Raw genomic sequence first — 22887 nt, 5'->3', positions numbered from 1 at the left:
ATATTGATACAATGTTAATGGCCAGTAGTTCTGTTCAGCTGGAATCGTGATTCTTGTACAACATTTTGAAGTGTTTAACTCATTCGAACCTTGGGACAAGAGGTGACCAAGCCAATGGAGACGTTTCTAAAAAGCCAGTCTCACTCAAGCATTCAAAGCCAAACTCAACTACCTTCTGACATATAAAAAAGAAGAGAACCTGCTTTTAGTCCTTGCTTTTAATTGAAAATAAGACAACTAAAAATACAAAACTTTGGTCTATTTCCCTCCACTGCTTTGTAAGTCCAGATCCACCAAAGGGCAGAAGGAATCCAATTTTAAAACTCCTCCAAACAAAGAAAAAAAAAAAAACATCTACAAAAACAGGTGAAGCTCTCTTCTATGGAAGAAAAATAATAACGTTCGCTAAGAAAAAAAGAGATGGTAGCCCCAGTGCTCACATTTGTCAGACGCTACACAGAAGCTGAACCCCCCCCCCTCTCCAAAGGCACGTCAGCTTACATCACAAGCTCTCCCCTCATCCACCTCACATCTTACACACACAACCGAAACAACAGAACGGACACACCGACCTTAAATACAGAGTTAATCAAAAATCAATTGGAAAACAACTAGACGTGTTTGAGCATGTCGTGTAACTGCCATGAAGTACTTCCTTCATCCAAGCGCCAACTAAACCCTTCCCCCCCAAACCCACCCCCATACCCCTCCCCAAACAACCCTTCTCCACACCCAGACCTCCACTTTGCCCCCCTATACTCTATCACTGCAGCTGTGTGTGTGTGTGTGTGTGTGTGTGTGTGTGTGTGTGTGTGTGTGTGTGTGTGTGTGTGTGTGTGTGTGTGTGTGTGTGTGTGTGTGTGTGTGTGTGTGTGTGGCAGAGCGGACTTGGGACAGTGGTTAGTGAGGGGCACTAAGAGCGTGCTAGCTTGGGTTCGTGGGCCCTCAGTGTCCCGACAGCGTCCTTCACGGCGTGGTAGATGATATTCTTCACCTGGGGGGCCACAGAAAACAGTGTTCAGTGATGTTGGACTTTGCACATCATTCAGTATTGAGCAAAAAACAAGAGATTAGTTATTTCGTTGTGTGAGGTGAAATGTGTTTTGAGTGAGTAGGAAAACGGAGGATGAAGAACCAGAGGAGACGTGTTTCCAGGCCTACCTGCAGCTTGTCCTCATGGTTGGAGTGTGTGGTGGACAGGTGTCTGAACTCCTGGGTCAGTCTGAAACAGTGCTTCACATGCTCCGGAGACACAAAGTCCTCTGCCACCTTGATACAGCTGTACAGGTTATGGACCTGGTGGAACAAGGGAGGGGGAGATAGAGATAGATAGAGAGAGACAGAGAGAGAAAGAGAGAGAGAGAGAGAGAGAGAGAGAGAAAAAGAGAGAGAGAGAGAGAGAGAGAGAATGTTGAGGAGTTAGAGAGAATGACAGAATGAGAGGGGCACAGAGAGAGACGGGTACTGGGGGCAGTGTGCATGAAAACGAAGGCAGGTGGAACGTCAAGACTAACAAACCAATGTCCTGTCCACTGAGAAGACGAACACTGAACAAGGACATCTTCTATCCATAACAACACTCTATCCTCATTCACTGTTCATCCGGTCATGAACCGGACCGTCTTTCCCTGCCGCAGGGCTCAGTGTCGTCGTCGTCCCCACCCCTCAGTACCTACCTGGTGGGGCGCCCCGGCTGGGATGAAGACAGCGTCTCCCAAGAACTGTACGATGGCCCAGCCCTGCACGGCATACTCCTCATACAGCCTCCGCCGCAGCACCTGGTCCAGGTACCAGCTCTGGTCGTGGATGGGGTCGTGGTCTGGAGGGTTCTCCTGGCCCTGCTCCTCTCCCACCTGAGAGAGGGGTGGAGGTGAGGGAGAAACCACGTCACATCAGAAGCTCTGTCACCCACATGGTGAGGTACAGTGTCCGGGGTACAGCCAATGACGTTGAAGGGGGGTAAAATTCAATACCCTATCTTCAGTTGACCCTTCCCCCAATGGGACAAATGGCTATGAGCTCTCTGGGGTGTCAAACTGAATCCTGATTGGTCTCCTTGCAAACAGCTCTTAATGTAAATGCTTTACCTCTGTTATATAGACTAAAGGGACAAATGTATTCTCTTTTCTGTGTCCTGCTGCTGAGGTTCTCATCTGAGCTGTGAGTACAATAGTAGATAGTGTGGTCCTCTGTGGCTCAGTTGGTAGAGCATGGCGTTAACAACGCGAAGGTTGTGGGTTTGATTCCAAACCCATATGGGACCATATATACTGAAAAATATATGCACTCACTGCAATGTAAGTCGCTTTGGATAAAAGCGTCAGCTAAATGGCGTATATTATTATAGATAGACCATGAGGTCTGTCTTTTTCTCTGGTCTTCATCTTAAATAGCATAGGACATAGGTGTGAGAGCCAGTTGGCCTATACTATAGACATATATAGACATTACAATAGCAAAGGAACTGACGAGAAGCAAAGTGCAATTTCTTCAGGATGTCAGGCATGCCAGGCATTCAACTGTCAATATGTCAGCACATTTCAATCAACGGACGGGTGCTGACCTTGCGGAGCAGCTCACGGATCTTCTCTGCGTCCTTGGCGGCGTAGATGTGCCAGAGGGCGCCGGGCTTCTCCTTGGCCTCGTACACCCTCCGCTTGGTCATCTCGTCTACGTCACCCTCCTCGATAGTGATCATCACCTCTGAAGGATCAGAGACGCACACACAGACACGAACACACACGCACAAACACACACGCACGCACAAACACACGCACGCACGCGCGCACACACAGAGAGAGAGAGAGAGAGCAGGGCTGGGTCAAAACCAGCATTACTCACCGTTGGGGTTACCATTACAGCTGGAGAGGACAAGACTACATTCAAGCTTCCCTTGCTTTTTGAACAACAGTAGATTGTAGAGTATGCATGGGAAATACTCATGGTTTTGGGCCCATAGTTAGTTAGTGCACTTGTAGGCTAGCTCGATAATTGACTACTTTCAAATAAGTACAGCCAGCCATTTAATGTTGCCATATCCTTCTTCTTTGTATGTTTAATGTTAACACATTTCACATGCAAAGACCCAATACCATTTAGCAATACAACTCATTGAATAACATGGACCTACTCAACAGAAATTGCATTCCCTAAAAGGTTTCACTATAAACATATAATTTCCCTTCGAGCAAAAAAAAAGAAGAAAGAAAAAGAAGAGAAAAACATCCAAACCTAGGCTACATAATGTTTCAAGGGAGTGATGAAGGAAGAAGTACAAATTACAAACACAAAACATCACCACGCACAAAGGTATCTGACACCTTCCCCTCCTACGAGGGACAGGGATGGACGAAAAAGACTAGCCGCTAGGTAGTGTTGATTTATTAGTTATTCACAATGCTGCCAAGGGAACATGGATCCAGACAGGCTGTATGACATCATCACTGTTGGAAGGCTGGTAGGAGCTAAAGGTGTCACCAGAGCTCTTCACCCCTAGCTCTGCTCCTCCCTCGGCCTGGGCATTACTGTATTCGCTCTATAGATTAAGGTGGCTAATGCGGTATGGAAGACAGTAGCCTCCATGTGCATAGATAGTTAGATCCATATATAATTCATTATACGGGTACTTGCACAAACGCTCCCTGAGGTGCCATAGATCAAGTTGTCTGCATAGACATGTAACAGAGTCTGCATGTATGGGAGCTTATATTCTCATTTGAAATAAATCTAGGCCTGAAGACAGTAACTTTATTCTCTCTCTCTGGATAGCTACTCCAGACCCTTCATCTACACCTCCTCCACCACCAGACCACAACCCTACTCATCCCACACCACAAGGAACACCACAGGAAATAACTACGAAGGAAAAGAAAAGAGAGAGAGGCTACTTAAATGGCACCTTATTCCCACTACTACTTACTACTTTTGCCCGGGGCACAATAGTAAGGCACATGATGAGGGGAGTAGGGTGCCAGAGAGTTTGACTTCATGAGGTGATTATCTGGGTTCATGGAGGTCAGGTCTACACAGGACATGACACTTTCAGAACCAGACCGTTAGTGGATAAACCGCAGTATTCTGGCCCAAACCGCAAAAGGAGAACGGCGGGATGGGGGGAGTGAAGAAAGGGGGGGGGAGTTAGTCAAGAAGAAGGACATGCTAAGGAGGTGATACAATTAAAAAATCCACAGACCTTTACGTCCAGCGATTTCTGCCTCTGTGAATGAGAAATTTTACCACAATCAACACGAGAGCCCCATGGAGGATCTTTTCAGGGCTCTGTCTGTCTGTCTGATACCGGGGGGGTGGGGGCTCCTACTGCTAAACAAGGCTGGGAGACCCTGGAGGGAGAGGCTGCAGGCTGACAGGCTATGACGGACAGTTGAGACAGCTTCAATCATCTATCTAGGGTCTTGAGGTTGGAGTCTCTCTTTTTTGTTGGTGGATCTGCAACTATTGACGTTGAAAAGGTATACTAGTTTGAATATAGCATGATGCTGCTGCTAACCAACAATACATCAACAAGCACAAACGTCAACATTAAACCATCTCAGCGATTTCTTCTGTATCATACATACAGTATACACTCACGGAACACTTTATTAGGAACACCTCTACACCTTCTCATTCATGCAATTATCTAAATCAGCCGATTGTGTGGAAGCAGTGCAATGGAGAAAATCCTGCAGATACGGGCCAGCAGCTTCAGGTAATGTTCACATCAACCATCAGAATGGGGAAAAAACGTGATCAGTGATTTTGACTGTGGCATGATTGGTGTCAGACGGGCTGGTTTGAGTATTTCTAAAACGGCTGATCTCCTGGGATTTTCACGCACAACAGTCTCTAGAGTTTACTCAGAATGGTACAATAAAGAAAAAACATCCAGTGAGCGGCAGTTCTGCGGACGGAAACGCCTTATTGATGAGAGAGGTCATTGGAGAATGGCCAGACTGGTTTCAGCTGACAGAAAAGCTACGGTAACTCAGATAACCAGTCTGTACAATTGTGGTGAGCAAAAAAACATCTCAGAATGCACAAGGCGTCAAACCTGGGGGCGGATGGGCTACAACAGCAGAAGGCCATGTCGGGTTCCACTTCTGTCAGCCAAGAACAGAAAGCTGAGGCTGCAGTGGGCACAGGCTCACCAAAATTGGACAGTTGAAGACTGGAAAAACGTAGCCTGGTCTGATGAATCTCAATTTCTGCAGAGGCACACAGATGGTAGGGTCAGAATTTGGCGCCAACAGCATGAATCCATGCACCCAACCTGCCTTGAGTCAACAGTCCAAGCTGGTGGAGGTGGTGTAATGGTGTGGGGAATGTTTTCTTGGCACACTTTGGGCCCGTTAATATCAATCATCGCTTGAATGCCACAGCCTATTTGAGTATTGTTGCTGACCATGTGCATCCCTTCATGGCCACAATTTACCCATCTTCTAATGGCTACTTCCAGCATGATAATGCACCATGTCACAAAGCAAAAGTCGCCTCAAACTGGTTTCATGACAGTGTTCTTCAGTGTTCTTCAGTGTCAGCGGATCTGAATCCAATAGAACACCTTTGGGATGTGGTAGAAGGAGAGCTTCACAGCTTGAAAGTGCACCTGAAAAATCTGCAGGAATTGCATGATGCAATCATGTCATCATGGATCAGAATCTCAAAGGAATGTTTCCAACTCCTTGTGGAATCAATGCCACGAAGAATTGAGTCTGTCTTGAGAGCAAAGGGAGGCCCTACCCAGTATTAGTATAGTGTTCCTAATAAAGTGCTCACTGAGTGTACATAGTATAGTATATGGTAAATAGTCATGTGACTTAGCATATCATATATATAGTATAGTATAGGGTGAATAGTCATGTGTCTTAGTGTACCATACATATTGCTTAGCTTTTTATTTAGCTATACATCAGTGGTAATGTCTCAAAGGCATGCGTCAGCACCACCATGAGTGAGCTAGGTATGTGTGTGACTGTGTTGAGGTTGTGTGTGTGTGTGTGTGTGTGTGTGTGTGTGTGTGTACACTCACCCTGCTCGTGGTCCCCCTCTCCCTGGGGAATGCCCACATACACCATGACATTGACTGCGTCAGACACGTCCAGATGCAGGTTAGTGGTGCCAACCTTCCTGTCCTCCGTAGACGTCAGGCCTGGGACAACAACAACAGACAAAGTGTAGAAAAGACAGAGAGAGAGAGAGAGAGAGAGTGTGTTAGAGAGAGACAGACAGACAGACAAGGGGGAGAGGGGCGGGAGGGAAGAGGTAAGGTAAAGAGAAAGAGAGAGGGAGAGATAGAGATCCAGACATCAGAGACTCTGCCAGATGACTAACTCATTCAGTGCCGAGGGTGAATAAAGTTGCCCAAATTGTCAACATTCTAGAGTGCCCAGGGTGACTTTATTCACCCAAAAAACAATGTATAAATGATAACGCTTCATTTTGTAGCCAATCAAAGTATTGTTGCTTGGCAAAATACCACATAAACCACTTTAGGCACTCTAGGTGGTGCGTGTTGGTGAGTTAACAGAGTGACTGATGGACAGGGCTCCCAGTGCTGGTCTACAGTGTTCTTCTTCGTCTCACCGTAGGCGTTGTACATCTTAGGCCCCAGGTCGGGACGCACAAAGAAGTTAGGCAGGCGGGAGGCCAGGTTCAGGCGGCCGTCTCTCTTGGTGTACTCTGGGAGGGGGAGGTTGTCCATCAGGTCATCAAACCTGAGGTGGGGGGGGGGGAGTGGGAGAGGAGAGAGGGGGAGGAAGAGTGGGAGAGAGAAAGAGGGAACACAGAGCAAAACAATGAGTTAAACGTCAATCAATATCATCTAAACTGCCTGTGCCAGAGCTGAGAACAGCTTTCCTGCAGGGCCCTTCCACCAGCTCACCTCGTTGGCATCATGTCCCTGAAGTCCTCTCCAGGAGGCCAGTCCTTCAGCTTCAGCACCATGGGCTGACCATCGCTTCCCTTCAGACGCTCTGGACACACACACACACACACACGTGAATGAGTAAACCATCCAATGAAATGATCAAATGAGTGGATGGAGGCCGGAGGAGTGAAAACAGATGTTTGTCGTGATGCCGTTACTCACTGGAGATGACCTGAAAGCCGTCCCAGAAGTCTCGGACCTTGACGTCAGAGATGATGGCGCAGTTGCGACAGTTGACCAGATCCACGTCCTGATCTCCAAACTCCTGGCTGAAGGCCTCGGGCCACCACAGACCGCCCTTCAGACGCTTGTGGATGGTCGACACCAGCACCGGCTGGGGAGAGGGGGTTAAAACACCACCATCATCATCATCATCATCATCATCGCCAACACCAAAATGGGCGGAGAAGACATGTTCTCCTTGAAATATGCTTTGCTTCAGAGCCTAGGTTTTAGAGCTTTTTGATAGCGTAGCTGGTTTGCATTGTTTTTTTGAGGAGACGGTCACGTGTGTTGGCAAACCAGAGGTCGCAAGTTTAAGGCTCGAAGTCGTATTGCAGGGCGACTGTGGCAACAACTTCACCTGTTTCACTAGCACAGTTCTGACCTGCCCTGCTTCACTAGCACAGTTCTGACCTGGCCCTGTTTCCCTAGCACAGTTCTGACCTGGCCCTGTTTCCAGCACTCTCTGAAGATCTTCCAGTTGTTTCCATTGCTGGGATCCTGCAGGCAGAGTAGGCGTCCGTCACACAGCCAGGAGTGGGAGGTGTGGGGGTCCAGGACACTGAGGCCCATCACCCCATCCCTGCGGCCCACCCCGCCCAGCTCGCCGCCCTCCGACCCCCCGGAGCGACGCCCCTCCGCCTTCTTGGTCTCCACCACTGAGGCGATGATGTGGTCTAGGAAGTTTGGCAGGCTGCCCTTCAGCTTGTCTCCCTGAGGGAGGAAGAGAGAGGTAGGTTATCGAGAACCCTGTCTTAACATTCTGGAACGGTCTGGAATAAATAGGCACCTTTCCTGATGTTGCATCCTGGAATGATGATATCAGTCTTGTCAAACTTGGATGTTTACGTGTGATGATTGTGAAATGTCAATAAAATAAAAGTTTACCAAAAAAGAAACTACCATGCTAAGAATGCTCTGTGTGTTTGTGAGGCCGTGAGTTGTGTGTGTTTGTGAGGCCATGAGTTGTGTGTGTTTGTGAGGCAGTACTTACGCCAGCGGAGGTGGAGAAGACGGAGGGGAAGGGGACTCCGCTCTCCCCGGGGCCCTGGGGCAGTCGCCCGGGACCAGAGTTGAGCAGGTCTCTGAGGCTGGAGCCCTCGGGCTTGGGCTGGGCCGCACCGGAGCCCAACAGCAGGCTGTTAAACAGCTTAGGGCTGGAGGAGGAAGAGGAGGAGGAGGAGGAGGGTTTGGACAGGGCACTGAAGGAGTCCAGGCCGAAAGGAGAGCGGGTATCCCGTCCCATGACTGAGCGCAGCGAACCAGAGTCTAGAAGAGAGGAGAGAGAGGTCCACTAGATTCACACTCATACTGCTTTTAGTGGTAAATTGTCTTTTAGTTGTGGTGCATCTCACTGCATCATCTGCAGAGAAAGTTTCGGTTGGTTGCTCTGGTGCTGCGAGGGCAGTTTAAAGTTTTTAAATGTGTTAGTTTTTCTTGATTGTGTTTTATTATGTTGTAATTTTGTATGTGTATTATGTATTGTTGTAAACTGTGTGTATGCAGGGCTCCCTTGTAAAAGAGACCTTGGTCTCAATGGGATTCCCTGCTAAAATAAAGGTAATAAAATAAATAAAAAAGACCAGACTTGTCTTTACTCATCCTCCCCTCTCCTTCTCTGCTCACCTTTGGTGTCGTCCACCTTGGCCTTCTGTGTGGCCAGGTCTGCCAGCCAGTGCAGGGCTGTGGAGTTGCCTTCCGCCGCGGGGGGGCGGGACTCCTTGGAGGGGGTAGTGGTGTGGGTGTTGGTGGGGGTACTGGTGCTGTTATTGGCCCCACCAGCAGCCTCGCCCCCCCCTCCCTCCGAGGACGTGGCTGTGGCCGTAGGTTCTGTTTTAATGTCTGCTGTGTCCCCCTCTGCCTTGGTAGTGTTAGCCCCCGCAGGCCCCCCGCCGCCCGGGACCACTGCCCCCGCGCTGCTACCACTACTTCCTCCCCCGGGGGGCGCTCCAGACTGCACACACACAAATAAGCACACATCAGAACCAAGCAAAAAGTTAGTAGGCAAATGCACATGGTGTCTCACAAGGTGCAGGACAGAAGTGTAAAAAATAATTTTTTATATATATATATATATATAGCGACGCAGTACCTGTGAGATGCCGTTGGGGGCGGTGGGGCGCACCAGGGGCTTAGTGTGTCGGCTGGTGCAGGGGCAGTTGGCCTTGATGCCCCACTTGCCCCGTGCGGAGTGGACCATGTCCCCTATGTTGTAGAGGGCCGTCCCTGGGATGATCTGGGTGGGCATCAGGTTCTGGGGCTCATGAGGCTGGCCTTTAGCACACTTCAGCCAGGCGAACACCTCGTCATCCGGACCTTCGTCGATCTCTGAGGACACACACACACGCAGAGGGGTGAGACGGGACGGACACATACACAGACACACACACCCACACACGCACGCATGCACACACACAAATGTCTACAATCCCAAAGTCATTTTCCCTGCTACCCCAGCCTGTATGTTTGAGAGCCTCACCCTCCATAGGCCTGTTCCTGCGTAGCCGGTAGCAGTCCAGACACACCCCGAAGCCACACTTGCGACACACCCAGTGGATGTTGAAGAGGGTGGTCTCACACACGTCACACATCTCCCTGACGCCCCGCACTGCACGCTTCCACGCCACTTTCTCTGCACAAATAATACACACACGCACAATGCTATCAGATACGCTTCAGCAAAGAGCTGGGTCGACCATGACAATGTTCTGAAAGGAGAAGTGAAATGGAGAGAGGGAAAAAAGGCAGGAGTGAAGCAGAGAACATCAGGAGGGAGTGATAGGGTAGGGTGCCTCAGGGAGACAGGGAGGGAGTAATAGGGGATTGAGGGAGGGAGGGAGTGATAGGGGAGGGAGCCTGAGGGAGGGAAGGAGGGAGGGAGAGAGTGATAGGGGAAAGAACCTCAGGGAGAGAGGGAGAGTGATAGAGGAGGGAGCCATAGGGAGGGAGGGAGGGAGGGAAGGAGAGAGTGGTAGGGGAGGCAACCTCAGGGAGGGAGAGAAGGAGGGAGGGAGTGATAGGGGAGGGACCCTCAGGGAGGGAGGGAGTGATAGGGGAGGGAGTGACAGGGGGGGGAGGGAGGGAGGGAGGGAGGGAATAGTAGGGGAGGGTGGGAGGGAGGGAGTGATAGGGGAGAGAACCTCAGGGAGGGAGGGAGGGAGTGATAGAGGAGGGAACCTCAGGGAGGGAGGGAGTGGTAGGGCAGGGAACCTCAGGGAGGGAGTGGTAGGGCAGGGAACCTCAGGGAGGGAGTGGTAGGGGAGGGAGGGAAGACTCACGGTGGGGCTCCACCATCATCATGGCCTCCTTCTCCGACATGACCAGCTGGCAGAACTGGTCTCCCACGTTGGCCAGGATGTACTTGGAGGTATCCAGGTCCAGCCCCTCCTGCACGGCCGGGGAAGGCAGCCACAGGCCCATGGCCATGGCATCACTCTGCTGGGGGCTGAGGAAGCCTTCCACACGAAGCACGCCCTTACGGGTGAATGCCAGCCTGACCAGAGAGAAAAGAGACGTGGGTCAGAGGATCCAGCAGGCTCAGACTGTTATTGCATCATCGCTCATAAGGCGTCAATTCCGAAATGGGCCTATTGTCGGGCCTCTCCACACCGTACCAGTCTCTCATATCCACTCATGCAAGCACACGCATAATTTCAGACATAGTTTCACTTTGTAGGCAGACAGTGTAGGCTTTGTGTGTGATCAGGCATGTCCCATCCTCACCACAGAGACAATCATGGAGATGTAAAAATGCACACACACACACACACACACACACACACACACACACACACACACACCTGCGGAAGTGGAAGAAGCGGCAGGCCACGTTGGGGTCGTCATCGTCCGGCTCCTGCTCCCTGTACTTGCGGTAGCGCTCCAGACGACACTCACGGCACTTGTGCAGGTGAGGAGCCACGTTGATGCAGGAGCCGTCCTGGAGGAACGACTCCCCAGATTGCTTCAGCCGACGCACCTTTGTCAGGTCCTTCAGCACCGACTGACCCACTGGACCACACAGAGGTTCAACAGGTTCACGACAGACCAAAACTAAACAATCAAGGCATGCCAATGAAATAGCCGTTTTTTTTGTTGTTCCATGAGGAACCAAATGTATTTGACTTTATCTTATCAGACTGTTCTTGCCAAATAGTCTTTGTTTCAGGATATTAACACACTGTATGGTTCGATAATATCCAGGTGTTTGGTTGAGGATTCCATTAAGCACCTTATTTTACAGCAAATAATTATGTCTAGATCTGTAAGAGCCTGTGTGTTAAAAGCTTGTGTGTGTTACAATGATGTAATGGTCTGGTAGTGAAACCAGGCATACCTTTGATGGGCTTGTTGCGTGGCCGGCTCTTGGCAGCTCCGGGACCTTTAGTCTTCTGCAGCAGCAGAGCCCCCTCCTTGGCAGGGTCCGGGAGGCCGTGGGCCTGGCCTCTCTCCAGCCCCTCCTCCGTCTCACTCAGGTCTGACAGGTCGCTGTTGGTGCTGGAGTCTGAGTCGCGCTTGGACGCCTGAACCCTGTCCTCCAGGGCGAACTTCTGGGCCTGGCTCTGGTCGAAGGGCATGGGTGCATCCTCACTCCCAAACAGGGGGAAACCTGAGGTGGAGCTGGGGCTCTCTTCCCCCTCCACTGGCACCTGGGGGCCCTGCTCTCCCACTGCGCCCTCCTTGGGTTTGGGTCCCTCCGACTGGGGCCTCTGGGCGAAGGCAGGGGCTGGGGAGGGAGAAGCGGAGGCAGCCGCTGAGAGGGCAGCAAAGGGGGAGGACCGGATGCCCTTGGGGGGCTCTGCCATGGTGAAAAGGTTGGGTTTGCTCTCTGAGGCGGGGCCCAGGGTCTCTGGCTCCGTCCCAGAGAGGCCGCTGAAGGGACTGTGGGACAGCTGCTCCCCGTAGGCCAGGAAGGGGTTGGAGGGCTCTTTGGAGGCCTGGAGGAACAGGTTCTGGTGGGTTTCTGAAGACTTGGCGCTGCTTAGCAGGCTCAAGCTGCCTACGCCACCACCGTTGCTGCCGCTCCTGTTTGAAGGGGCCGGAGCTAGGGGAGTGCCCATGCCCCCCATGCCCAGACCAGAGCTCCTCATCCCCCCAGACCCACTGATGCCTCCTGGGAAGGAGGGCGAGAGTTTGTCCCCTCCGAAAGGCTTGTTGAGCACCCCGTTGCCTGCGGGCTGGGTCTCAGGCACTTTGGGCTGCTCTTTGAGTGCAGGTGCCGACCCAAAGAGGCCAGCCGACACGGGGGCCAAGACCGTCTTCTTGAGCCCCTCTGTGGGGGCGGCAGGCTTGAACAGGCTGGGGGGCTCTTTACTCAAGCTCTCCGACACAGCAGTGAAGTAGTTGGTATCCTTGGACTGGGTCTGACCTGGGCACAGGTTCTGACCATGGATCTGGCCTGTCCTCTGGGTCATGCACTGGAAGAATAAGTTCTGGTCTTGTTGCGGTTGAGGCTCGATCTTGGCTCCTCCGAAGGCAAAGCCAAAGGGCCTAGAGTCGTGGGTAACGGTGTTGGTTGCTCCGTTGGTCTGGGCGCCGACGTCTCCAAACACAGCAGCACCACCGGGCTTGGACTGGGGCAGACGGAACCCCGCTGCAGCCAGAATAGGAGCCTTAGAGCCCTGAAACAACCAGAACACAAGTCAAGTTAGAAGAGTCAAATAATACCTGCGAGGTCTAATGCGATCATATTTGGTTTATGAAAATGCATTATTACACCTTCAACTTGATGCGCTACGAAACTCAATAAAAAAGATTGAAAAGTTGAAATAATGTTTGGTCTATATTTGAATTGTGAACCATATCACTGAGGTACTGACTCACCTCAGTCTGGTTCTGAGGCCCGCCCCAGCCGGGCTGTTTGGGGTTGAAGCCCGGGGGAGCGGACAGGGCCACGCTGGGGGCGCTGCCCTGGGAAGAAGAGGAGATGGTCACAGGCCCAGGGGACACCAGAGCAGCCGTTTTCGGGTACGTAGACTGGGCTGGCTCCTCTCTCTCAGGTGTGACGGCTTGGGGGGGCTTGGGGGCCGGAGCCCCAGGGACCAGGCTAGGCATCTGGCCCAGAGAGGGGAAGGAGGTGTTGGAGAACGGGGAGGGGGCCGGTTTTAGGGGGGGTGGGGTAGGGGTGACAGGGGTGGTGGAGTCCGCTAGCCCCTGTGTGGGAAGGGGGCGTCCGTTCTCCTTGGTGTGGGCGGGGAACCGAGGAGAAGCGCCCGATTGGTCCATCTGGGAGGAGGAGGAGGTGGTGGTTGGGGAGCCTTGGCCTGGTGCTAAGGCCATTTCTGAGGAACTGCCGTTATTGTTGGTGCTGTGTACTCTTCCTCCTCCTCCTCCTCCTCCTCCTCCCACCAGTCCGTCCACTCTCTCTCCTCCTCCAGCAGCCACCTCTGCTCCCCAGGTCACCATCCCCTCTTCAGAGCCTTTGTTGGAGCTTCCTCCGTTCTGGCTGTCAGCGGCACCTTCTCCCGCACCCTTAAACCGCTTCAGGGTCACGTCCTCCTCGCCCCCCGAGGCCGTCCTCCGTCTGCGCCCCCCCTCGCCCTTCCCTCCGTCGGTCTCCTTCCTACGACGACCATTCTTCCCATTCTGACCAGGACGAGGAGAAGACCAGTTCAAAAACGATTAGAGAGGGCACTACCAAGGACAGCATGAACCACTCGAAAATAATATAGGTCATGTAGAATACTAATAACAACAATGGGTTAATAACTCGAGAGAGAGAGAGAGAGAGAGAGAGAGAAAGAGAGAGAGAGAGAACTTACCTCATCAAAGTGGTCTTCAGCGAGCATCACGTGTATGACCCGAGGGTCCACCACCTGAGTCTCCTCTCCCTATGACAACATCAGAAGACACTTCAATAACACAACCAGAAAACATCAGAAAACACTTCAATAACAACCATAACACATCTCGCTTATTCCACGAGGAGCCCAAGGACAATGACTTTATCTTCGTAGACTTGTGGCCAAAGAGTCTTTGTTTTAGGATATGAATGTGGATATTATGTTTTACGGGTTATCATATCCAGGCTCCCTGAGACCATGTCCGAAGTGCATGAGGTAGTGTAGGTGTGTGGTAGAGGTGAGGTCACCTGGTCCATGGTGATCTCCATGATGTGAGAGACAGGGTCATGCTGAGAGACTAGTCCCAGGGCCCAGGGCTCCTCAAACTCCGGCTGGTACACCTGCACCTTCCGCCCCTGGATGGTGTAGGACCCTGAGGACAGGAGGAACCAGCAGGCCAGGGGTTAAACACCAGTAGATAGACACTATGTGAGAGAGACTAAAGAGTAGGCGCTAGGGATGATAGAATGGCAGGAACAGTAAGTGGAAGAAGAGGAGAGGATCGTACTAAAGAAGAGAGAGGGGGAGAAGAAGGGAGGACAGAAAGTGGAGGGTGGTGAGTGAGAGTGGTTAGGAGTAATGAAAGGTAAGAGAAGCTGAACAGAGACTCACCCTTCCTCAGGATCTCCTGCAGCTCAAAGTCACTGTGCCAGCTGGAGACGGCAGCCTGCAGAGAGGGCTGCTCCAGCAAGAGAGAGTGCCTCAGGTCTTTCTCTGCCTACAGAGAGAGAAAACACACACACTGTAGTCACTCACGCACGCACGCACACACACACGCAGTGACCTTGACTGACTAAAGTAATGTAAGCACACCTCAAATCTCGGGAGTGAATTGCCATCAGGGAGAAACTCAAGGGTTCTGCTTCCGAAAAACTCCACCGTAACCAAGGAACCCAGACCTACGTGGTCTACTAGGGCCCGGAATGTCTGAGGAGGAAGAACATCATGTTAGGACATGATCCAATAACTGAAGGCTGAGAAATATTAGATTTCCATCTGCTTTAATAGTTCAGTGGCTGGAGAGTTACGGTATGATGGTTGCAATGACCTTATCATCTGGCAAGTCAAGAGAGGAAAAATATTGTTGAAGTTGAGCTCTCTTTTTCAAAAGAGCAGATTAATGTGCTCCTTCATTCTATGCCAATAAGACCATGGAATTCCAGAAACCAGCCTTCCACAAGCTGCAGGCCCCTAGAATCAGCTGAATTAAACACCAGTTAATTAGTGGAAGGACGAGATACAGTGGTTCCAAGATGGATTCACACCTAAAGCCTTCAGAATTTCTTGTGACATCAATTTAAAAAACAACAACAACAAAAAACAAGTGTTGTCCATATCCCCAGTCTTAAGACAATACCTTGGAGGGAGGAGGAGCAGCAACCCAACAAGCAGTCATCAGAGACAAGTATAGAACCAGGGAACTCACCAGGGCAGGCCAGGCGGTGGCGGGGGCTCCTCCTGCCCCGGGGTGGCCGGGCTCGCTGCGGCCAGCCCAGACAATAGACTCCTCCACCAGCACGGCTCTCACCTCCTCCCCGTAGACCTGCACCCAGGAGCGCCTCCGCCAAGGACAGTCCTCAAACTCTACAAACACCTAGAGGAGGAGGACGGAGGACGGGGGGCGGGGATGAGAGGGAACAGGGAATGTGAGGGATAGAGGGAGTGTGAGGGATAGAGCGAGAGAGGAATGGAGGGGAGAAGTGAGGGTGGGGGGGTAGAGTGAGATGGTCGGACAGTGGTGTTGTTTCCGTTAGATCATGTTAATATTACAAAAGGTTAGGAGTACATTTACAAAAGAAATATCAGGGGAAAGGGAAATACATCCCATACACACACAAACTAGACAGACTATTTTGTGGCTTTAGTAGGTTAGGACCTTCCACAGTCAGCACAGAGCCCAGCCCTGACCGACTGAAACACAGCCAGCTGCTCTGAGATCTGAGCAAGGCCAGCACTATATCAACTTCCTTTTTACTATTTCAACTTCCATGGATATGGAATACTGTTATTCTTCTCCTTTGTTTGTATCTTGTAGTGTTTCTATTCCTCCCTCTGTACACAGGGCCACCACTCTGCTGCTTGACCGTCAGGTCACCTGAGGATGCGATGGATGATGTTTGTTTTGCATGGTGATGCCAAATGCAAATATTCTTGGATGATAAAATAATTAAGTCCTAGTCTATTCTATTCTTCTTGACTGTAAAGCACATTGTATTGCATAGGTGTATGAAATGTGCTGTATAAATAATGTTTGATTTGATCTCTCTAAAGGCCGATTCATGCAACCAGGGGTCTGCGTAGGTTTGCGAAGGTCGCACAAATGTTGCACAAGGTGTCATGCACCTCTCTCGATTTCTCAATGAGCGACCGGCCACGTAGATGTTGCACACCATTGATTGGTTGGTTAGTGAATGGAGGCGGAGCTGAAGTAGTTCAGTAGTGGAAGAAGATTTGGGACAACTTTGTGTGAATGAAAAGAAAGCTGGAGAAAACAAAGAAAAGTGGAGCTGCGGCTAGGAATCAAACAAAGCCCGCCTTCCTCGTTATGCTCTCCTGGCTGGAAGTATTCATAAAGCACCGGGAGACCGAGACAAACTATCCTGAGGTAAATACAGGCAGCCTTTGTTTACTTGCTAGCTTTGTTTGTTAACGCACAGGATACGCGTAGGCTACGCTGAAGTATGAATTAAAGAGTGCTTGCGACAGTGTTGCGCAAGCACTCTTTTTCACCACATACTAATCACAAAAGTGATGTAGAGGCCTAAAGGAGGAGCTGTCAATCATTAAAGAATTCACAACCCCTGCTTCAACAGTCTAATTACAAGTGAGTTTCACTTCTAAGTGACAGAATCAATAGACCAACATCATTGGCAAATAAAATGGATAATGAATGTAGCCTATGTATTCATATAGTCCAGCACATTATAGGTTTTACAGTGCAAGACATATTTGTCAGCAAAAGTAATTTTCAAAAGTGTTACTTGCTGATACATTAGACCAAACAAGAAACATTTTGTACAAGCATGCACATCCATTAGAACTGGTTCTGTGAAAGGATGGAAAGAATTAGCCTACTATGATTAAAGAAATGCATTCATATTAGGATCTGCCAACCTCCTGCAGGGAATAGAGTAAAGACACAGTATGATCAAAAACATATTTTATACATGCCAAGACCACAACATACACATGCATAGAAACCAACCCAATAACAGATCGCATACAGAAACAAGAACAGGAGCTGGGGCTGAATGGAGAGTGGTGTCTGATTACTTCCTGCAGCTGCTAAAAATCCTTTCCCATGAAGCATTCCAGAGGCTTCCTTGAGAGTCAAATAATCTGTATTAACTAGGCCAACCAATGTCTGTTCCTCTGTTAAATCTGGATTTGGTGTGACTTGCTGCAGTCAAGGCACCTTGCTGTATGTCAGCCTGACTCAAGAACAGAAGAGGTTTTCTGCAGGCTGCAACAATCCTTTCAGCTGCACTGCAATTCTGGATGATGGCCTGCCTTGTCAACAACAGGACTGCTTATTTAGACGTATGTATATCCTCATTCATCCTCTTCGGGTCTAGGGCGAAATACTACAGATTTGAACAAAGAACTGACGTATGCATAAGGAGGTCATGCATAAACAAAGACATAACTCAAAGAAAATCGACGCATGAAAGCTACCATGACGTGCAAGAACGCATGCAGGTACACATATTTAATATCTATCTAATACTGCACTTGATCATCAACACATTACTTACATTTGACTACTATTTTTGTTAGTTTCACGTTTATCACTATCAGTTTTTTACTCCTTGGTTTTATTCATTGATGTGTGCCATCATTGTCTGTCGACTGGGAAACACTGCTGCTGGCAGCCACCTTAAAATTCACTAGTCAATCACAGTAAATCACATTCTGGACTGTCTTCAAGTCTAGCTACAGGCTTCATTAGCTAGCTAGTTGACTTGTGTCAGCTAGCTAAATATTTTTGATTAGCGCTAAAACAGCGTTTCAACGGCACACAATAATAGTCTTCCACAGTGTAAACACCGTATCAACAGACTAACAGACTAGCTAGTTCATTGAAAGCTTAACTTTTAGCATGGTTCTCTTAACTAGCGAGCAAGATAACCTGTAAGAAGGCCCAAATCCTCGGGCTGAAGTACGGCGAGCCCAATCAACTGTCTGCGACACCCCACGGACTGGTAATGTTAGCTACGACATAATGCGTAGATTGGATGATAACAGTAGCTATAAACCAGTTGATTACACGAACTACTTTGTTTATTAATTTGCTACTATCAAATCGTGATAGTAAGCTCAGTGTTAGTCGAGTCTTGGTAAACACTGACCGTCAGCCCTGCAGCTGCTGTTGTTGTTGTCTCTCCTCCGCTCACCTCTACCCCTGGGCTGGCCAAGCCTATGACGCTGACCGCCCGGACGGTCCCTCGGAGCCATTCTCGGGTCCAGGCGGCCTGATCCGGTTCGGATCCAGCTGTGGACCTTCCATCGTTCAGGACAAGTAGAAGTCGCTTCCCAATCAGGGCGAGAGAGTCCCCCATATTTAGCTAGCTAGCCAGTAGCCACCATGAAAGAGCAACTTGCTCGCTCTGTAACTCCCGACACCAGCTGGCCAGCCGATAACAGCCTAAATGACAAGATAGAGAGCCTCAACTACCGCAACTCTACAGTATGCACCGCCGCACCTTCTTTCCACTATGCTACGAGGTACACGGCGGACCTAGTCACGCCACAAATGCAAACGTGCCGAGATGTTATTGTCCTCAAAGCAACTGTCCCGCTCTGTCCGCCATTGAGCTTTGCAACAATCCAACGCACTCCTCGTAGGCACTGCGGAGACGGCGGGCGAGTGAAACGAAACAGCGGCCCCTGCTGGCTGACCCATGTACTACACACAGAGCCCATTTCATAACATGGATATAAATAATAACAGTCGATTTTTTTTCCCAGAACAATACATTTTCTGCACGCCACAGATACTGTATGTGGCTGATATACTCACACAGACACACACACACATCTTTTTATACATAGTGCCCCTATCAGGGCATCAAAAGCATTGGAATATTGGCTTGACGGGTGTTTCTGGTCAGTGAGGTGTGTTCATTTGTGCAAGCATAAGAGAGCTGTCAATGTCTAGTATTGATCCTAGACTTTGCGTTTGTCTTTGGAGTCTGTTATTGGTGTCTGTCAACATGAGGACCAAAGAGATGTCAATGAAAGTCAAGGAAGCTATTATGAGGCTGAAATATGTAAATCAATCAGAAACTTAGCCAAAACCTTAGACTTACCAAAATCAACAGTTTGTAACATCATCAAAAAAGAAAGAAAGCACTGGTGAGCTCAGCAATCGCAAACTAGTTGGTATAGGCCAAGGGAGAATTAAACAGTGGTTGACCGAAGAATGCTCACTACAGTACTTGTTTACAATCATTGTTTAACTTGTTGTTTTGTATTTGATGATGTTACTGCTGACAGCAACTGCAGAATGTATTCTGACGTGTACAGAAACATCTTGTCTGCTTGAGTACAAGCAAATGCCTCCAAATGCCTTCATCATATAGTAATACAGTGACCCCAAAGATACGGCCATAGCAACTAGGAGTTTTTCAGCACCAAAAAGCAGAATCTTCTGATTTAAATCCAAATGAACATGTATTTCATTTCCTGATGATAAGATTTTAGGCAAAAAGGCCTCAAACTAAACAACAACTGAAGATGGCTGCAGTACAGGCCTGGCAGAGCATCACAAGAGAATATACCCAGCGTCTGGTGGGGTCAATGGGTCGCAGACAAGGATTGTCGACCAAATACTAAACATGTGTACTTTATTTGGACATTATGTTTTTTTCCCAAAACAAATATGTTTACAAAAAAAATACTTTCTAAATGGTGAACTCAACCTGAAAAAAAAAAAAAACATTGAATTAAAACTGAGAATCCTTACTTTGACCCCAGATTAACTGTTTGGTTTCAAATCCAAACTGATGAAGTATAGAGCTAAAAGAAGACAAAATTATTTCTCTTTCCAATACTTATGGAGGGCACTGTAGCTCTTTGAAACGGTCATCTGCCTTTTTAAACCACAAGGGGGTGCCAGAAGACCTATGAAAAAAAAGAGAGATAGCTAAGCACTTGTCCTCATGGTTGGAAAGAGAATGGCCAAATCTCAAATGTCTTTCCTTTATTCCTCGCATCCTCTATCTTTGCCTTCTTTCTCAAAACTCATTGGAGGAGAGGGTCTGGGGTCCCACCCATTAAACCTTCTTGGGACGCAAGGAATCAAAGAAAGGCATTTGAGATTCGACCATAGTCTCACAAGCCTGACTCTCCATCTGGGTGCTGAGATTAGGAAAGAGATCATACATATGCTATATACTATACTTGTCTTTGGTTATAATACAACCAACAAAAGCATAACAGTGGAAATTATTGCACTATCATGTTTTGTTCATGAAGAATGTTTGGCAAGTTGCTCTCTCCATGTTTCATTCAAGAATTGGTCAATATGAGAATGGAAAAAATGATGCCACCAGTATTGGTTAACATCTATGATTGTGTTCTAAATAGTAATATGTATGCATTTTCTTTTATTATCTATTGTTTAAGAATGTATTTCTATGCCACCCTGTATTTCTGTTGATCATTTTCACATTATTATATTAATGACAGCAGTTCTGTTTTCAGAGTTATAAAGCTTTGGCCAGACAAATAAAGAAGTGTCAATACTGTTAAAATTACACTCTGGCATACAAGCCACAAATAAATTGGCATCGTGGATTACTCTAACCCTCTCAGACATAATTCACGGGTGTTTAGTCTGACATGAGTTTCATATTCAGACGAGGCCTTTACATAACACGATAAGACTGTACAACTCTCTTGGCATTGAAGGAGCCAAACGACACAAACTTCTATTTAAAGAAAATACCTCCATATTTATTCATGAGTTACACAAGATACAACATACAGTATATACAAAATGTCAAATTGTCCTACATATCAAAAGAGATAAAATAGAAACTGTCCAAAAAATATTCATCATCATCATCATTTTCTTTTTTTATAAAACAGTATCACTCCAAATTGGCTAGGGTTTCCTGACATGGGGTCCCAGGCTATAGTTAGCCATCAGTTGTGTCTTGTGAAAGGCGATATTTATAAATCTGGCTATGTGGTTATTTTTGAAAGATGGGTATGCACTGAGCATCGTATAGAGGTTACCCATGTAGATGAGTGTGTGTGTGTGTGTGTGTGTGTGTGTGTGTGTGTGTGTGTGTCCCAGTGAAGATTACTTTGGTGACTCTTATGTCCACCGATAATGTCAGTGTGCAGTTTTAGCATGTGGGTGCAAGACATCCGTCACACACACACTCCGTCAAATACAACTGTGTTTCTCAATACCTCAAGTCCTGGAAGGAGTGTGTCTGACAGTGGCTGGCATCTCAGGTCTAGCATCTCAGGCACTCTGAAACCAAGAGCACGTCAAACAAACGCCTGACTGGTGACCTCTATTAGGGGTACAGTTTAGGCATGTCTGTCTAAAGCCTGCCACCAGAGTGCCATCCAGGACCTAAGGAGAGGAACAGCGACCAGGGTACATCTCAGTCATCACAGTCCCATCATTCCAACAGTGCAGTGCAGAGTACATGGTGTCATGGTTCTACAGATCAACATTTGGCCCTGACCGTCAAAGGCCCTTTGCTTGCATAAGTTGCATTGAGTAAAAGCCTATTTATGGTGTCATTGTCTGAGTCCGACAGTCATAACATGAGTCCCAGTGTTATGTAGCCTATGGGAGGGGAGGGGAGGGGAGAATTGGTGGGGGGGGGTTACTGGCGCTTGAGGCAGTTGTGCGGCGTGCACTCGGCCTGTTCCTCCAGCTCTGGACAGGGGCTGCCAGCGTTGGCTGGCCGCAGGAGGATGTAGCGGGTGCGATGGCGGACCCCCCCACGAGAGCAGGGGCCCAAACACAGACCCCAGGATGACCACAGAGACACCTCACAGTCCAGCGGGGTCTCTGAGAGAGGGGGGGGGGGGGACAAGGAAAATGGATTTAGAGAGAGCTGTGTGTAAGAGACATTGTGGAGAGAGAGAGAGAGAGAGAGAGAGATGTGCGTGTGTGTGCATGCGAGTGAGTCTCTAAACCTACCTGAGAAGCGCTGAGGACCGATAGAGTGCGGCAGAATGTGATTGGACAGGGGAGTTTGACGAGCAGATCCACGGCCCTGTCGAATCAGCCGTACGCTAGCTATAGGCGGGAGGTCTGTGAGACGGGGGTAGTAGAAGGAGTTGGCTGGGTGGTTGGGCATTTGGGAGGTGATCTAGAGGGAGACAAAAAAACACAATAAAGACTCTACCAAGAAACAATATACTCATCACAATAAACTAAATAAATAAACAATAGCCTGTGTGCTGGAACTGCCAACACCTCTAGACAGACAAGGAGGGAAGCACAGACATTGGAGCACACACAGAAAAAGCACACACTAGAGGGATTTAAGAATGGTAGCCAGTTCCCCTATGCAGTGTTAGCCTCAGTAATAGTCATTTTAGTGCAAGGGTAACCTCTGTGCCTCCCTTTGGCCCTCAGGTGAAGGTGAAGGGAGACAGAATGTGGTTTCACCTGTGTGATGTTTTCAGGGGGGCTTGTGGGGAAGTTGGGGGAGGAGAAGGTGAAGCCACTGTCCGTCCCTGCATCAAAGGGCCAGAGGTCAAGGGTCACTTCCTGTTTCCACTGACCGTCCTCACAGAGGTCGAGACTGTCCACCCCCACGAACCAATCAGGGCTGGGGATTAACTTCACCATCAGAGAGAGCTGGAACATCCAGAGAGAGGGAGGATGAAAGAGAGAGGGGGGGAGAGGGAGAGAGAGAGAGAGAG

General features: G+C 49.0%; 2 protein-coding genes across 5 annotated transcripts in view; both read right to left on the bottom strand.

Annotated features, from left to right (window-relative positions):
- Window positions 1-724: 724 nt before the first annotated feature.
- Window positions 725-18766, bottom strand: kdm3b (lysine (K)-specific demethylase 3B). Of its 4 annotated transcripts, none has more exons than XM_083685983.1 (24): window positions 18336-18766; window positions 15413-15580; window positions 14800-14913; window positions 14599-14704; window positions 14235-14359; window positions 13906-13974; window positions 12968-13729; window positions 11481-12765; window positions 10948-11155; window positions 10426-10640; window positions 9627-9779; window positions 9240-9475; window positions 8774-9101; window positions 8142-8416; window positions 7592-7861; window positions 7088-7259; window positions 6881-6971; window positions 6583-6713; window positions 6029-6148; window positions 4193-4216; window positions 2564-2703; window positions 1677-1853; window positions 1162-1296; window positions 725-994 (listed from the first exon to the last, which is right to left on the bottom strand). In XM_083685983.1, exons 1-24 carry the CDS (start codon window positions 18543-18545, stop codon window positions 914-916), a joined length of 5595 nt encoding a protein of 1864 aa, XP_083542109.1. In that variant the 5' UTR covers window positions 18546-18766; the 3' UTR covers window positions 725-913. The 4 variants fall into 4 exon arrangements, with proteins under 4 accessions (XP_083542109.1, XP_083542111.1, XP_083542110.1 ...); XM_083685985.1 differs by having other exon boundaries at window positions 18381-18766; XM_083685984.1 differs by lacking the exon at window positions 4193-4216.
- Window positions 18767-21715: 2949 nt separating this feature from the next.
- Window positions 21716-22887, bottom strand: part of spon2a (spondin 2a, extracellular matrix protein) — a gene marked incomplete at its 5' end in the record, with an annotated part of 6357 nt that continues 5185 nt past the window's right edge. Inside the window, 3 exons of the mRNA XM_083685997.1 lie at window positions 21716-22024; window positions 22157-22328; window positions 22631-22822. Coding sequence (XP_083542123.1) covers window positions 21837-22024; window positions 22157-22328; window positions 22631-22822 — 552 coding nt within the window. The 3' untranslated portion in view covers window positions 21716-21836. The remainder of the gene's footprint in view (window positions 22025-22156; window positions 22329-22630; window positions 22823-22887) is intronic.

This window comes from Argentina silus, assembly GCF_951799395.1.
Source record: "Argentina silus genome assembly, chromosome: 15".
NCBI lineage: Eukaryota > Metazoa > Chordata > Actinopteri > Argentiniformes > Argentinidae > Argentina > Argentina silus.
The sequence above is the reverse complement of the archived record's forward strand: the minus strand, read 5'-3'. Positions and strand labels throughout refer to the sequence as shown.